Source organism: Zootoca vivipara, chromosome 12 (assembly GCF_965207765.1).
Source record: "Zootoca vivipara chromosome 12, rZooViv2.hap1.1, whole genome shotgun sequence".
NCBI classification, from domain to species: Eukaryota; Metazoa; Chordata; class Lepidosauria; order Squamata; family Lacertidae; genus Zootoca; species Zootoca vivipara.
Window position 1 is genome coordinate 37,954,791 of NC_142595.1, and position 17,686 is coordinate 37,972,476.

The 17,686-nt window shown below is 46.5% G+C and overlaps 1 protein-coding gene across 6 annotated transcripts in view; it reads right to left on the bottom strand.

The window, feature by feature from the left end:
• Nucleotides 1-17,686, bottom strand: part of MVP (major vault protein) — a 28,488-nt gene that overhangs the window by 5,346 nt on the left and 5,456 nt on the right. For 3 of the 6 annotated variants that reach the window (XM_060281662.2, XM_035134812.3, XM_035134813.3), the window contains exons 2-13: nucleotides 12,073-12,144; nucleotides 11,546-11,675; nucleotides 10,175-10,370; nucleotides 9,527-9,650; nucleotides 9,009-9,140; nucleotides 8,830-8,924; nucleotides 7,211-7,447; nucleotides 6,469-6,594; nucleotides 5,976-6,134; nucleotides 4,484-4,722; nucleotides 2,156-2,353; nucleotides 172-307 (exon numbers count right to left, since the gene is read on the bottom strand). In XM_060281662.2, coding sequence (XP_060137645.1) covers nucleotides 172-307; nucleotides 2,156-2,353; nucleotides 4,484-4,722; nucleotides 5,976-6,134; nucleotides 6,469-6,594; nucleotides 7,211-7,447; nucleotides 8,830-8,924; nucleotides 9,009-9,140; nucleotides 9,527-9,650; nucleotides 10,175-10,370; nucleotides 11,546-11,667 — 1,764 coding nt within the window. In that variant the 5' untranslated portion in view covers nucleotides 11,668-11,675; nucleotides 12,073-12,144. The other 3 variants (XM_035134811.3, XM_088654549.1, XM_088654548.1) reach the window with 3 other exon arrangements.

A 17,686-nucleotide genomic window follows, 5' to 3' on the forward strand; every position in this document is an offset into this window, starting at 1 on the left:
CCAAGATCTGTCACTTTGCTTTAGGCAGCAAAATATCTTGGTCTGGCCATGGATATTGATGAATACAGGACTAAGGATTCCCCCCCCCCCAACAGAAAGGAAAAAAATAGAGACATATAAGTATTTGTGCCCTCCGAGTGACAGAAAGTCAAGGGGGAAAACACAGCTCACCTTGTGGAAGTCGTCAAAGGTGACGGCAGCCACAGCCCCCCGGATACGGGAGGCCAGGGTCTTGCAGGTGTCACCGACAAAATCTGGGACGCTAAACAGGCGGGAAGCTTCAGCAGCAGAGGGGGGCTCAAAGTGCCTGAGGGGGGAAATTGGTGGATATACTTTATAGTCCTCTCACAGTTGTATAAACAAATAAAAAAAAATACATGACAGCAGCAGTGTGTAGTCAAGATTCAGAGAACCTGCCTGCCTTGGCAGCACCGTCTTCCAGTACAGTGGTACCTCGCAAGACGAATTTAATTTGTTCCGTGAGTCAACTCGTTTTGCGAAAAATTCCATCTTGCGAATCGCGGTTTCCCATAGGAATGCATTGAAATTTCTTTTTTTGCCCATAGGAACGCATTAATTAAATTTCAATGCATTCCTATGGGGAACCGTGATTCGCAAGACGAATTTTTCGCAAAATGAATTCGTCTTGCGAGTCACCATCAGATCGCAAGATGCAGAAAAATTCGTCTTGCAGGGCATTCGTCTTGCGAGGTACTACTGTACTTATGGAACGGGACTTAAGCAAAACGCATTTTGTCTTCCTTGACAGATACGGTTATCTGTCATCTCCCACAACTCTGTCAGCCAACTTGACCTGACCTCCCATGGTCACACCCCATTCCTTCCCTCCAAATCACGTTTGACCCATTGTGATCCTGCTGAAAAATTACTTGGTGCCAAATAAAATGCAGTGGAGATATGCAAGTAAAAGGGCAGAAGCACAAACGTAAGTGGGTCTGGGCCTATTTAAAAACACACCCACCCACCCAGACCAGGAATGAATGAGGGATGGAAACGACAGCCTCCCCCCTGGCGCACACAACACACTTTGCTGCAGTCTTGCTGTGTGAAGCAGTTTTCTTCTGGCCAGTTTCCTTCCAGCCTGTCTGCCATGCTGGAACTGAGCCAGAGGACTGGGAGAAATGGCTTAAATACTACAGAGCAGAATGAAGGAAGGTGGAGAATAAATCTGGGGAGCAAGGGGCAGGTTGCCCTCCACTCCGTCATGCATTCTTTCTCTTCTCTTTTCTCTTTCTCTTTTCTTTCTTTAAAAAAGAAATAATCCCACGTTTGCTTTACACGTGAACAGGAAAGACACCTGGATAACACAGGCATCTTCCCCCAGCCTGTTTTATTTCATAGAATCATGGAGTTGGAAGGGAACTCAGGGTCACCTAGCTCAACCCCCTGCAATGCAGGAATCTTTCGCCCAATGTGGGGCTCGAACCCACAACCCCGAGATTAAGAGTCTCATGCTTTACCAACTGAGCTATCCTAAAGGCTTCAGGAAAAAAAAAATGAATTCTGGGAGGAGAATAAGGTACACAGTATATGCCTGCATGCGCTGGAAGATTTATAGACAACATAATTGCAACACTAGGTTTTAAAAAGAAAGTAACAAAAATACTCATACAGGTGAAACTCAGAAAATTAGAATCTTGTCAAAAAGTGCATTTATTTCAGTAATGTAACTTAATATAATATATTAATATAATATAATATAATATAATATAATATAATATAATATAATATAATATATGAAATAGATGCATGACATGCAAAGCAAGGTATGTCAAGCCTTTATTTGTTGTAATTGTAATTATTTGTCATTAGGCAGGTCAATTATAAATGGAATGCAATTAATGAAACGTAATAGCGATGTTTATTTTTGTATTATTGTAACTATTTGTTTTATTACTATGGAATTTCCAAAAGAAACCATTTGTAAAAATAAAAAATAATAATAATGTTGCATTACTGAAATAAATGCACTTTTCGATGATATTCTAATTTTCCGAGTTTCACCTGTAGTTCTGTGCATACTTTCAGCCCTCCATACTGTTATCAACATGTCCTCATCCGCCAGCACAACCCCCTCCTGGCCCAACCTGAGGGTCTCCCTTCGGCCTCCCAACAGCAGTAGCCTCCAACTCACCAGTTATAAGCCAGCTGCAGCTGCAGGCGGGCATGGTCGGCCGTTTCAATGGTGACAATATCAGTGCAGAAATCCGGCCCCAGGAGGAGGCAGAGGGCGCGGCGAGCATGGGGGCGCTTGGGTCGGCCCCCCGACAGGCTGAGCACAGTGAACTGCTCATCTGGCCCCAGGAGCACAAGTTCTGGCCCAAAGACCACCCTGAGGGGGGAACAAAAGAGAGAAGGAGGGGGATTAAACTTCTCAGTCCCTGACTTGGAAATGAACTCTTGAAAGGAACACGGCACCTCCACCAGCAAAGACCTTCACTGCCTTTGGAGATGTTCCCAAGCTACTGCTCAACCAGGACAGAACTGCCATCCGCCCTAAACTCATTTGGTCCTGCTGAGGCATTGATTTTCCACAACAGAAGTGGAGTTAAAAGAGGGATTTCGCAAAGCATTTAGAGCAGCGCAGAATAGACCAGCGATGCCCATCTTTATGACCTCAGTCCTTTCAAAATGCTTACTCACAAAGAAGTCCCGTTCAGAAAAGTTCTCCCACAAGGTTCATAAAACGTTTCCACTCGTTTTGCGGCGTCCTATTAAGAGTAGGATTAGTGATGAGTCGCCCCTAGTTTTGAAAACACCTGATCCCAAGTTAAGAGGTCCTTTCATTAGTGGTTTCCTTTCATTATTTTTAGTCTTCTAGAGAAACTAACTACAGTGGTACCTCAGGTTAAGTACTTCATTGGTTCTGGAAGTCTGTACTTAACCTGAAGCGAACCTTCCCATTGAAAGTAATGGAAAGTGGATTAATCCGTTCCAGACGGGTCCACAGAGTACTTAAACTGAAAGTACTCAACCTGAAGCGTACTTAACCTGAGGTATGACTGTATAAGGAGCCTGTGGGCCTCACAGAAGCCCTTAGAAGGCTCAATACACCTTTGCCTGCCCATCCTGGGCAGAATAAACCTGCTGTAAGGCAACCATGTTGTCAAAAGCTCACTGGGAAACAATAAGCTAGGCACGTGCTCTCAACCTAACCTACATCGCAGGGTGAAATATACTCGGAGTTGAGAGTGAATTTCATGCTCTTTATTCAGTTCATAGTCATCAAGGAGAAGAAGAGAAGAATGCCCTTTTTTCCCAAACCATCTGTTTATATACATTATTTACACAATGGGCTTTGCGTGATTGGCTACTTCAGGACTACACCTGTGGGCCAATCAGTTTGTGGATTGACTTCTGCCAGCAGCCTGATTGGCTGCTCCTGCAGGCCAATCAGGTTGCAGATTCACTTCCACCTGGAGTTGGATTGGGTGGCTCCTGTGGACCAATCAGACTGCTGATTCTGGATCCTATTGTTCTATGATTCAGCTCAGTACATAACACAGGGTTGTGGCAAAAATAAAATAAAATAAAAATAATATTAAAATGTGTATGCGCACACACATGTGCAAGAGTCATGGATGCTATCTCGAGTTCCTTGAAGGAAAGGTGGGATATGAACCCAAAAGGATGCGGGCGAATGAATGAAAAAGAACAAGAGAGCTCACCTGGAAGAAACCTTAGTCACACCATCTGCTTCTGGTGCCAAGGCTCTTGGAACAAGCACAGAGACAGAGCAGGTGGAACTAGCAGAAGCTAGTGCTGCCGTGTCACTGGCCAAGGTTTCCCGATACAGAACCAGAGGTTGCTAGCCATGGGCCTGCAGAACCCCTTACAGGTGCCTTCCTCCAAGCCCAGTTCACCTGAAGAGTCTGCCACAGGGAGAATGCCAGGCGAGAGGCCACAAAACAAAGCAGGAATGCCCTGCTGCCTTCTTTGGGCCAAAGGGTTGGCCCTTTGAAGAGCCACTCTTCTCAGGCAAGGGGGAGGGGGCGTAACTAGTTTGAACTGGGGGTGGGGTGGGGTGGGGCTGCTAAGGCTTCATTCCACCATCAGCCGTTGCCAAGAGCAAGCTGCTCACTCGGAGCTTGCCAGGGCGATGCTTTGCCTTCTGGGTAACTCCTGCAGGGCAGACAAGCAACCCCTCCACCTACGATTAAGGAGGAAAGGCTTCCTGTCAGGTCAGAGGCCACAAATTCCTGAAATTAATTCCCGAATTTAAGCCAAGGGTGGGGGAACTTGTGGTCAGCGGGCACCCAAGTCCCACCAGCTCCAGCCCAGCAAGGCCAAGGATCAGGAACAATGGGAGTTGTAGTCCAACAACATAATGGAAGAACATGGGTTTCCCAATTACTGAGTTAAGCAAGACCCTCAAATAACACACTTCTCCCCTCACATTTCACGTTTAGCTTTCTTCCAAGGGTGGAGGGAAATCTCACACTCCCTTCATTGGTCCTCTCACCTGGACTTCCGCTCCTTGTAGTCGTATACTTGCACTGCGGCATTGTGGGGGACGCGGTAGGTCACGGCCCGTGTCCGGTCACGGGCCGCCCCAGTGCCCCCTTCAGATGTATCCCTGGAACGATCAACAACAGGGTCCCTTCCGACAGCCAACAAGGCCTCCACGTGCGGCGGAAGCTCCTTCTCCCACAGCTCCTCATCCTGAGATAGCATGTAAGTGTAGCCAATTACAGCTCGGACCTGAGAGAGAAAGAGAGCAGTCAGGGTCTATGCTGAGCTCTGGTACAATAGATTGGAATATACTGCAATCACATAATTGCCTGAAAAGCCTACCAGAATAACCTGGAATATTATATTTTCATTTATGCAGCCTAGCAAACAAAACTGCTTCTTTCTTTCAAATGCATTTTCTTTCTTTTTGGCAATTCATTTTGGGGGGGGGGAGCAAGTACAAAAGCTTGAAAAAAAACCCAACAAACATACTGTACTAAGCATTGGGAAGTATACTTTTTTCTCAATATATTGGAAAAAATAACGACATAGGAAAGGAACCCAATTAGGCACTCTTAACTGGAGAGAGTGTTACATCAAGTAGCGAATGTCTTGCCTCAAGAGCAGTAGTCTTCCCCATCATGTGATATGAGAAAGTGGTGGGCTGATTTGAGGCACATTCTGTTACACAGCATAAGAAAGGAAGGAACCACAATTCTTCATAATGGTTCCTTCTCAAAGGACCTTTGATCACTGCCTATAGTGCTGAGTAACCCTAAGGCACTCAGGGAAGTACAACTGACCAAACATGGGCCAACCAACCTTTCTGGAAAAACCTGTCCTAGCTTTTCCGATAGAGTGCAACCTCCATGTCAAGAGAAATGCCTCCAATTCCTTAAAGTTTTCTGAGGGGGTTGTGCACTTTCCGGTGATCAGAGAGAGAGCTTCGGTTCAGGTGTACAGAGCTGCCCCAATAAGCTCAGAAAGAGCTGGGAAAATCTGACCCTGAAACCCTTTGACTTGAACACAGTCCCTCTAGGACTGCCACTGGGGGGGGAGCCTCTTTCCTGACACCCTCTTCAGCGGAACAGCAAAACAGCTGGATTGCTGGAGGGACGTTTTACTGGGGGTCTCCTGCCAAACGACCTTCAGCATTGCTTCTATCCAAGGATCATATTCAAGGGACTCTCTCTCTATTCCCTGCAAAGGACCACAACCAAGGCACCAGAATAGAAGTCATATGATATCTTTTGCACTCCCAGTGTGTGTGTGTGTGTGAGAGAGAGAGAGAGAGAGAGAGAAGCCTGCTCTTAAGTTAATAAATAATGTACCTAAATACACAAACTGTGTCCAGAGTGCCACGATACTTTTGTTAGCAGTGACCTCTGGAGGTGCGTGTGTCTCAAGGGTGCTGCTAATTGGTGTGTTTAGGCTGCGCTGCGTAGAGGCTTCTCCAGGAGCAGCCGATATCTGGTAACCGCTGCCCTGCCTGCTCCACTCACCTTCCCCGTCTTGATATCCCGCACATAGATGCCCTCGTTCTCAGCCAGCGGGATGGAGTGGCGCCGCTCCAGCACTTCCACCTCGGCCGGCGGCACATACTCCAGGGGGCCCTGGATCAGCCAACGGTCACCCGGCTTGTGCGTAACCTCCTCTCCGTCCTGGGTGCGAGGGAGAAAGACAACAGGGAGAAATGGCTCCCATGCCCACCTGCATTGAAGCCACCCGTATTTCCCCCTAGCACAAGCACATGCTCACAGGGGTGGTTTGTGCCAATTAGCACTGGGAGGGCAGAAGGCAGGGAGGCCAGAGCCAAGGAGAGGCAGAGCTAAGGAATTCTAGTTTTGGCCCCCATCCTGCTGTTGCTGCTGAGACTAGAGAGGAGTCTGCTGACAGCCAGGGCTGCCCCCTGGACTGGTTGGGTCAGGCAATGGGGCAACAGCGCCCCATGTGCTCCAATGGACCTGCCCCCACTGCAAGCTCAGGTCCTCCTACCTCATTTGTTTCTTCCAAGGGGCGAAGGGCACGGAGCAGGAGGCCCTCATCTTCCGAAAGGATGTAAACGTCTTGAATGCCCTGCTCCAGCCACTCTCCAGGCTGCAGGAAGAATGATATCTCCCCCTGTGGAAACAGCAATGAGGGTTGGGGAAAATGAGAGAGAGAGAGAGAGAGAGAGAGAGGCTCTGCATCCAGCTTGAGGAATGTGGTGATTCTGTTTTATAAAATGTATATACCGCTTACGAGAACAAAAGACCTCCTAAGTGATGCGAGACAGTCTAAAGCAGGCATCCCCAAACTTTGGCCCTCCAGATGTTTTGGACTACAGTTCCCATCTTCCCCGACCACTGTTCCTGTTAGCTAGGGATCATGGGAGTTGTAGACCAAAACATCTGGAGGGCCGCAGTTTGGGGATGCCTGGTCTAAAGCGATAATTAAAAAATACCACAACACACACACACACACACACACACACACACACACAATGTCATTATAAAACACTTAAACTCACTAAAACCACATATCAAGATCACATGCTAAAATTAGATGCCTGGACTTGGTGAAACAACGAAGTTTTTAGCAGGCCCCTGCCTAATCAATATACAGATAAATAAAATCACGCTCCTACAGCGTAAGGAGATTGGCCGTAATTACTAGTGTGAAACTCCCATGGTGCTTTCTGAGGTTTAAAGCACTGTGCCCCCAAAGTCCTCTGTGCTACTTGAGTCTGGGCGCATACCTTGATCACCTTCTTCTGTCCCAGCTGGGGTTTGCCATCTGCCCCAACTGGGTCACAAACCACGCAGTACTGGCAGCTGTTCAGGGTGGTGATATCGACAACACCCAGGACTTCCTCGTAAACATCGGGGATGTGGGCCTCGGTGTCAGCCATGGTGACCAGCCACTCTTCTCCTGTCTTCCGGGTAACACCCTGGGAGTCCCGGAACGTCTTTGAGGCCCGGAGGTGCAGCGCTTTCTATGCAGGAAGGGAAAGAATGAGATAACGGCATGAATTTGTGGGGAAAGCCACCATTGTTTTTCCACAGACTTTTCATACAAGTGACCACCACACACACAAAACTAGTCATTCTGGCTGGCTGTGGTAGCCAATCACTTTCTACTAGCCACCTGTGATACTGTACCATCATACTGCAATAATATTCAGATGCATTAGGGGGGGAAAGATACATAACTTCATCAGTCTGATGAAGTTATATAACAACTCAGGTTTTATATAGATTAATGAACATGTGATTTTTTAAAAAAAAAATCTGTGATCCATTCCATGGCTTTTTGACCATTTTTAATTCTGTTTTTCCCCGCACACCTGCATAGACTGTACAGTATATATCTTCCTATATACATAAAAACGTAATGTGCCATCATGTTCTGCAGTTCATGTGGTCACCAATAGGTGGCCAAGCCAACTACAGCAGGCATCCCCAAACTGCGGCCCTCCAGATGTTTTGGCCTACAACTCCCATGATCCCTAGCCAACAGGACCAGTGGTTGGGGAAGATGGGAATTGTAGTCCAAAACATCTGGAGGGCCGAAGTTTGGGGATGCTTGAACTACAGCATGGGGAATTGTCTAGGTAAGCTGTTTAACTGAGCTGTTTAACAGCTGCCTTTTGAAAAACAGGGGGTCATCAGTACTTAGCTAATTGGGAACCACTGGCCTAGAGCACAGGTGAGCTATCAGAGGTCCTTTGCCTAATTTTACATGGCCCTAGGCTGAATTATATATTTTTTTAAAAAAAACTTTGCAAGTGGTCAGTTCAGAGTTCTGGCAAAAGATATTGACCTGTTCCCTGGCAGCCTACTGAGCAGGGAGGGAGAAGCAGAGGGGGGAGGGAGAAGCGCGGGTGGGGGGCCAAAAATAAAAGCTGTCCCACCCACTTTTTGCTCTGACTCTGAAAATACTATACAGGTGAAACTTGGAAAATTAGAATATCGTCGAAAAGTGCATTTATTTCAATGTATGAGATAGGTTCATGACATGCAAAGCAAGATATGTCAAGCCTTTATTTGTTGTAATTGTCATTATTTGTCATTAGGCGGGTCAATTATAAATGGAATGTAATTAATGAAATGTAGTGACGTTTATTTTTGTATTATTGTAAGTATTTGTTTTATTACTGTGGAATTTCCAAAAGAAAGCATTTGTAAAAATTGAAATAATAAAAAATACGGTAATAAGTTGCACTACTGAAATGAATGCACTTTTTGACGATATTCTAATTTTCCTACCACCATCTACTGTAAGTGCCTAGGCACATCCTTGCTCAGCTACTGCAGCAGAGACTTGACCCACATGCCTCCTCCACTCACCACGAGGGGCAACAAGCCCATCACTCACCTTTTCAGTCAGGACATAGGCGTCCACGGTGTCAACTACTTCCTCGAACACGCCTGGCAAGTAAGCCCCAACCCGCTTCACCAGCCACTCCTCACCTGTGAAGAAGAGGGAGTCACAAGGCAGGTCAAATCGGAAAAACAGAACACCTTACAAGACTGTGGGTGGGATGGCAGGAATACCTGTCACGCGCTTATTGCCCTCTCTGTCCTTGCACTCTTTCCGTGCCTGAAGTCTTATGGCTTGGTTGGGCCGAATGATGGTGGCCTGGATAGTCTGCACAACTTCGACCTCCTTTTGTGGGATGTAGGTACCTATGAACAACAAAGATGTTATACAAGAAGGTGGGCCTCAAACCACACAGCTGACCTTTCACCAGGCCAGGCTGTTGGGTCCACCTATTGTCTAGTCCGGCGTTTCCCCAAAGTTGGGTCTCTGGCTGGTTTTGGACTACAAATCCCATCATCCCTAGCTAGCAGGGATGATGGGAAATGTAGTCCAAAACAAAACAAAAAAACCCAAAACCAAAACTAATTTTGGGAAGCCCTGGTCTAGTCTGACCAGCAAAAGTGTCAGGTGAAAGCTCTTCACAATAACTCCTGCCTGTTCCCTTTAACTTGGGAAGCCAGCGTTCAAACCTGGGACGCTCTGCGTGCCAAGCATTTGTGCCACAACTGAACTTCGGCTTATTCTCACTTACCAGGCCCTTCAAATAACCATTCATCCCCAGCAACGTATTTGCCGCCATGGTCATCCTCAAAGTCCAAGAGGGCTTTCAGATGCAGGGCGGTGTTAGGCAGAACAATCTGCAGAGGTGTAATACCCTGGAGAGAGGGAGGGGGAGACAGTGAGCAAAGGGAGCCATAGCAATGGAACAATTCCCAAGTCAAAGGCTTCGTGCTCAGGTCCTGCTTTTGGATTAACACATGAAGATTTCCGCTGGCCACTGTAAGAACAGGATGCTAGACGGAATGGGCCATTGGCCTGATCCAGCAGACTCTTCTTATATGTTCTGACCCCTCTGGAGAATCTCAAAGTGCTAAACCTCAAAGGAACGCCCCACCGGATCAGGCCAAAGGCCTATCTGGTCCAGCATCCTGTTCTCAGTGTGGCTGACCACATGCCCCTGCGAAGCCCAGAAGCAGGAACCTGGGCACAAGAGCACATTCCTGCTCATGATCCTAGCTATTGCTATTCAGAGGCATATTGTCTGTGATGGAGGAGGTAATGGAGCCATCATGGCTAACAGCTGAAGACCCAAACACGTGTGCCCCACATCTAATGGCCCTCTGATTGTGGCCTCACTATGGGGCCCCACTGTGGAGAGGAGAAGCTCACATGTCCTTACCTGCTGTACCTCTTCCCCTGGGTACAGAGGGAAAGGATCCTGAGCCAGTCTGATCTCTAGGTCGGCATGCCTAAGCCGCACCTGCCCCCCGACACTGAGCTCTACTGCACCATCTACTCCTCGGAGCACTGGATTGAGGATGACGCAGTAATGGCGAGGGGGGACCATCACCATCTTCACTGGGGCAAACACGATCCTGGAGTGGGAAGCAGGTTTGGAGGGAAGAATTAAAAGGCTCAGCTAGGATTGCGGACTTGTGGGTTCTCTGCGGCTGGGAAGAGATCTTATACAGGGGGACCTCGGGTTAAGAACTTAATTCGTTCTGGAGGTCCGTTCTTAACCTGAAACTGTTCTTAACCTGAAGCACCACTTTAGAAAATGGGGCCCCCCGCTGCCACCCTTGCCAGAGCACGATTTCTGTTCTCATCCTGAAACAAAGTTCTTAACCCGGGGTACTATTTCTGGGTTAGCGGAGTCTGTAACCTGAAGTGTCTGTAACCTGAGGTACCACTGTGTTTGAGCTTGTTGGCAGCTCAGGTTCAGCAAAGTGACTTCATTATACCTGTACTCTTGCAAGGACACTGAGGGGAAAGATGTGGCGGTTTAAACCAGGTTTGAGTACAGCAAGAAGGGAGCTGAGAAAGGCATTTTGGTTTTGGCTTGTGCATTGCACGCATCTTCACTATTTCTTCTTGTTAAAACTTTTTAGATAACAAAACAAAACCTCCATGTTCCCCCCTTCTCACCCTGTTCAGACCCTTCCCATCGTTTTTTGTAAAGCACCACTTCTTTCCTCTCGGTGTCTCTCCTTTCTCACTCCATTGCCAGGACCATTGTGCAACTGGATCCCCTCCACTTCCCTGACTTCATGCAAATCACTTCCAAACCTACAACAGGGCTGTGCAGTGACAGACTAGTACAGAAAGGTGAATGTCCTTTGCACCTGGAGGAAGCTTTGGCCTAGGCAAGATTCCACAGTCATGCCTGTTGTAACATACCTAAGAACTTTAGAGTTCGGTTTTCCTTTAGAGTCCAGTTTTCCCTTTCTCCTGCCTGAAATTGTTGTCTTTTAGCCATTTTAAAGTACAGTACAGTAATGATTTCATTACTGTGGTCTCCCCTACGTATAAATAAAACAGATTTATCAAAATCCCAAAACCTTATGGTTAAGGGCGGGCGATGCCTCTCATAAATAACTATTAAAAAGTGACATGTATATCCGTGGGAGAAAGAGAAAACGGTGAAGCAGGAAGAGGGAGCATAACCACTGCAGGGAATTACTAACCCTTGCATCACTCACTGTTTGTGGCACTACTGGAAACTACTCTTCTAACTACCCATCAATGTCCTTCTTTTTTGAGGTTTGCTCACCTCTCATTGTCTTGGCGGATATACGTCCTGGGTCCCACTTCCACTCGAGTCACATTCGAGTTCTGGTCCAAGACATGGATGTAATGGTATGGGGGGATCCGGATAATCGATTCAGCTGCCATCTCGCCTCCTGAGAGCGGTTGTAAAGAGAGGGCAATCTGAATAGGATGGACCCGACAGAAGTCTCCAGTTTAAAACGCTGCTCTGGGCACACCCTGGACTCCTGAGTCACCTTCCCTCCCGCTTACCCCCACGGGCAGGGCTAGGAGGAACTGTGCAACACCCTTTGTATCCACATTGTGCTAAAACCAATGCCTTTCGCCGCACTTAATCCTTCAACAAACTGAGGGAACCCAACCCTGCCCTGTTTTGCACAAACAAATATACAGCTACCAGAAGCCTGGATGGAGGTGCTGCTAAGGGGACACACCCACTTCCACGGAGCAGAATCAAAGTCTCCAGGCAATTACAGGGAAAGTGCTTAGCAATCAGGCACATAAAAAGACTAGGACAGGAAGTTACAAGACCTGAATCTTGTCGAAAATACGTATAAATCTCAGGCTAGGCTTCTGGAACAGCTTAGCTGCAGCACTTGGTATCTGGGGGGATGGGGGGGGAGAGAGAAAGCAAGACAAATTAAATTTCCAGATAATGGCAGACGGAAAGATTCAGCAACTCCGAATTCCTGAGGCTCGAGGATTGGAAGGGATTATTGCTTTTCTAACCAATCTCCCGATTCTAGATGGATAGTATCCAGATCCCCAAGCGAAGACGTCTACTACCGTAGCTAAAAAGAAGTGGAATCTGCGGGAGGAGAAAACTTACTGCACAACAGAGCGCTTATTTTCTGGAGAGTTTTGCAGCCAGGAATTTCCCCCTGAAGCTTTCGGTTCCTGGTAGAGGAGGAGCAAAGTAGCGAGTGGGAGAGAACCTTTTAAAGGGAAAGCAGGTTGCTTAATGGATGGTGCAATTTAATTTATGACCCTAACAGCATGGAAGGAATCATAAGGGCAGGGGCCACACTTTGAAAGAATGGGGAGAAGAGACATTGGTAGTTGCATCCCCTAATCATCATATTGGGAGTTCTTAGTCACGACAAATTTATCAAACGGAACTGGAGCTGTTCATAATAGATGTAGTGTCATCATGATCTCAGCCTCCATTATGTTGCTGAAGCTGGTTCCGACTTCTCATATCCTAGTTCTCGATTTGCCTCACCGCAGCTGAAGTAGCTTCCTAATTCCCAGTTCCTTATCTAATGAAAGTTCAAAACACTAAGAAATAAATATATGTCCCTGAACTGCATCACAAGATAGGTATACTGCACCCCCTCCATTCCTCCATTTTCAGGGGACTTTTCCCTTTGAGACAAGCAATGATTTTTTTGTAATCTAAGGGTTGTAGCCAATGTCAATGCTACTCAGAACAGACCCATGGAAGTCAATGGACATGCCTAACTTGGACACAATCATTTCTTTTTCTCCCCCCCTGGTTTTTTTAATATGAATATTTATTGAATTTTATAACCAATAATGATAGAAATCTCATTCATCATGTTATATACAATTATTCTCCCTCCCCTCCTCTGGACTTCCCTCAACTCCCCCTCTGCTGAGTTACTTAATTTATTGTATCCTGCTTTTCCTACACAAAAATCCCTTATCATTTCACTAAAATATCTGTTACTAGATGCAATCATTTCAATGAGGCTACTCACTGAGTAGGACTAGTGTAGCATTGAACACAGCCCAAAATGACCAACTTTGCACAACACTCCTATATGTGTGATAGCATCATGTGATAATCAAAAAAGCAAGAAACTGAGAGCGAGCAACTCCGGATAAGCTTTGGGACCGCACAAATCATGCAGCTTCACATCTGGGAGACTATCTTCTATGACAGGCATCCCCAAACAGCGGCCCTCCAGATGTTTTGGCCTACAATTCCCATGATCCCTAGCTAACAGGACCAGTGGTCAGGGATTATGGGAATTGTAGTCCAAAACATCTGGAGGGCCGAAGTTTGGGGATGCCTGTTCTATGAAATGTTGATGAATCCTCTGGGTGCAAGGAATGGCCAAGAGCATGTCTGCACATGGACAATAGCCAAAAAATGTATGTCCCTTGCACCCCAAGTAAGCTTTGAGCTAGATCAGGCATCCCCAAACTGCGGTCCTCCAGATGTTTTGGCCTACAACTCCCATGATCCTTAGCTAACAGGACCAGTAGTCAGGGATGATGGGAATTGTAGTCCAAAACATCTGGAGGGCCGAAGTTTGGGGATGCCTAAGCTAGATGGAATTCAATACCATCTTACAGAGGACACTCTCCCAGAAGCACAACTTTGTGGTGCTCAGAGCTTATTCTGGGATGCACACTCCTAGCTCCTTATTTCCCCCCTACATCTTTTGGCTATTATTCATATGTGAATACTGTATGCACTTGACAGTGGCTTATTTTCATGGGAAGCTTTGGAGCAGGCAGGATTCAATGCCATATTGTAGAAAACAGCCTTCTGGATGTTTGGGAACTGGTAAGCAACTTCAGCATCATGCCTACAATGGTTGTGGGCACTGCAGTGTCAGGCAAAGAAAGAGGGGGTGGGGATCAGGGCCGACCCACCCATGAGGCAAGGTGAGGCAACCACTGTGTTGATCCAGAGGTGAACTGTTCTGGAAAGGTGAACATGCCAAAGGTGAACTTGCCAATGGAAGTCAAGATAACCCAATTAATTGGTAGTTGTTGCAGCAATGCAGGTGAAACTCAAAAAATTAGAATATTGTTGAAAAGTTCATTTATTTCAGTAATTCAACTTAAAATGTGAAACCAATAGTATAGGAGATGACTCATGATGAGATATGTCAAGCCTTTATTTGTTGTAATTGTGATGATTGTGGCGTACAACTGAAGAAAACCCCAAATTCACAATCTCATAAAATTAGAATAGTGTTTAGCTATTCAATCCATAACACCAGAAAGGGTTCCTGAGCCTTTAAATGGTCCCTCATTCTGCTTCAGTAGGAATCACAATCATAGGAAAGGCTGCTGACCTGACAGTTGTGCAGAAAGCCATCATTGAGACCCTCCATAAGGAGGGAAAGCCTCAAAAGGCAATTGCAAAAGAAGTTGGATGTTCCCAAAGTGCTGTATCAAAGCACATTAATGGAAAGTTATGTGGAAGGGAAAAGTGTGGAAGAAAAAGGTGCACAAGCAGCAGGGATGACCGCAGCCTGCAGAGGATTGTCAGGAAAAGACCATAATTTCAAACATGTTGGGGACTTTCACAAGGAGTGGACTGAGGCTGGAGTTAGTGCATCAAGAGCCACCACACAGAGACAGATCCTGGAGATGGGCTTCAAATGTTGTATTCTTCTTGTCAAGCCGCTCCTGAACAAAAAACAATGTCAGAAGTGTCTTACCTGGGCTAAAGGAAAAAAGAACTGGTCTGTTGCTCAGTGGTCCCAAGTCCTCTTTTCTGATGAGAGCAACTTTTGCATCTCATTTGGAAACCAAGGACCCAGAGTCTGGAGGAAGAATGGAGAGGCACACAATGCCAGATGCTTGACGGCCAGTGTGAAGTTCCCACAGCCTGTGTTGATTTGGGGAGCCATGTCATCAGCTGGTGTTGGTCCACTGTGCTTCATTAAGTCCAGCGTCAACACAGCTGTCTACCAGTAGATTTTGGAGCACTTCATGCTTCCTTCCGCAGACAAGCTTTATGGGGATGCTGATTTCATTTTCCAGCAGGACTTGGCACCTGCCCACACTGCCAAAAGTACCAGAACCTGGTTCAATGCCCATGGGATTACTGTGCTTGATTGGCCAGCGAACTCGCCTGACCTGAACCCCATAGAGAATCTATGGGGCATTGCCAAGAGAAAGATGAGTGACATGAGACCGAGCAATGCAGAAGAGCTGAAGGCCGCTATTGAAACATCCTGGTCTTCCATAACACCTCAGCAGCGCCACAAGCTGATAGCATCCATGCCACGCCGCATTGAGGCACTAATTGCTGCAAAAGGGGCCCAAACCAAGTACTGAGTACATATGCATGCTTCTACTTTTCAGAAGTCCTATATTGTTCTATTTGCAATCCTTGTTTTATTGATTTCATTTAATATTCTAATTTTCTGAGATTGTGAATTTGGAGTTTTCTTCAGCTGTACTCCATAATCATCACAATTACAACAAATAAAGGCTTGACATATCTCGCTTTGCATGTCATGTCTATCTCCTATATTTATTTCACCTTTTAAGTTAACTTACTGAAATAAATGAACTTTTTGAAGATATTCTAATTTTTTGAGTTTCACCTGTATATTCATTTGCTTTATTATAGACTAATCAACTTGCTTTGATGTTATCCTTATATTAAGGTTACCAGATTTTTTTTCAATGAATCCAGGGACACTTAGATGGATTTTGTCAGGGGAGGGGACTGATTTGTAAATCCAGGGGCTGTCCCCGGGAAACAGGGATGTCTGGTAACCTTACCTTATATGTGGGCTTAGGGTGCGGGGCTCCGAGGCCAGAAAGGGGAACTATCTGTAAGATTTGGGTATTTGCCACCTATGCCCTCACCTAGTCAGGTGGAGTGATGGAAGTCCTGGCCAAAGTGATGAATGCTGCTTTGTGTGTAAATAATATATGCACACAATATTTGCTTGGGTGTGGACAAGCCATGTCCTTGCTGCAGTGTCCGTCCCACATCTGTAAAGGCTGGGAGACCTGGCAGGCTGATTTGCTGAAGTCTGCAACTTTCTTTTAATAAAGCACCACGCTTGGATTTTTTTAACATCCTTCTTTGGTACCCTGCACCCAACCACTCTCACAAGCCCTCCTTTGGGTCTGCCACCTCAGCCAGCAGGATCTACAGGCACAGTAGATCTAGCCTTCAAGGAAAGGACCACCCATGGTGGCAATGATGGCTGTGGCAAGCACTTTCTTGGCAGAGCTTCCTCATGCCCGCTCTACAGCAGCCTCTTGACAAACAGGAGGTGCTGCAGGTCTCCCTCCCACCCTTGTTCCCAATGTAGAACATCACTCATTCCTTTCCCCCTGACAGTGGGGAGGCACCATTTTGTGGTTTGCCTCAGGTGCCAAAATGTCTTGAGCCGGCCCTGATGGAGAATAACAGCTGAAGTTTCAGCCAGTATAAAGCAGTGGTGGGAAACACTTTACTTGTTGAAAGAATGTCCTTTACATAGCTGTAAAGTCACAAGGGAATTCCCATGCAAGGGAAGTGGCCTACCAGATATTGTATAAACCCACTTGCATATAAAGATACTTGAGACTGACTTACTGTAAGGTTACCAGATTTTTTTCAATGAATCTGGAGACACTTTTCAACTTCAATGGATTTTGTATGGGGAACTGATTTGTAAATCTGGGGACTGTCCCCGGGGAACGGGGACGTCTGGTAACCTTAACTTAAAGGTAAAGGTAAAGGGACTCCTGACCATTAGGTCCAGTCGTGACCGACTCTGGGGTTGCGCGCTCATCTCGCATTATTGGCCGAGGGAGCCGGCGTATAGCTTCCAGGTCATGTGGCCAGCATGACAAAGCCGCTTCTGGCAAACCAGAGCAGCACATGGAAATGCTGTTTACCTTCCCGCTGTAGCAGTTCCTGTTTATCTACTTGCACTTTGACGTGCTTTCGAACTGCTAGGTTGGCAGGAGCTGGGACCGAGCAACGGGAGCTCACCCCGTCACAGGGATTCGAACCGCCGACCTTCTGATCAGCAAGCCCTAGGCGCAGTGGTTTAACCACAGCGCCACCTGGGTCCCAACCTTAACTTACTGGGGTATTAAAATTCTTAGGGATTTTCTACTCGACCTAGAAGCATTTTTATATACAGTATCATGCTGGGATAGGTGGGTCTGATGAAAGCTTGTAAAAAATTCTGAAATTCTGCCTGGTTATTTACTTCTCAAGTTACATAAATCCTTCAATAAACAAAGAGGCTAGCAACCCCCATTGCTAAAAGCTGGCAAATTACCAATGATTATTTTAGGGCAGGGCTCCCTTTTTACCAGTTGCATGAAAAGAGGGAATGCAGCCGGTGCTGCTTTTTCAATCACTGCAACAATGAGGGGAAGAATATAGGGCAGCAGTTAAAGGTACAGGAGCCCTAACACAGTT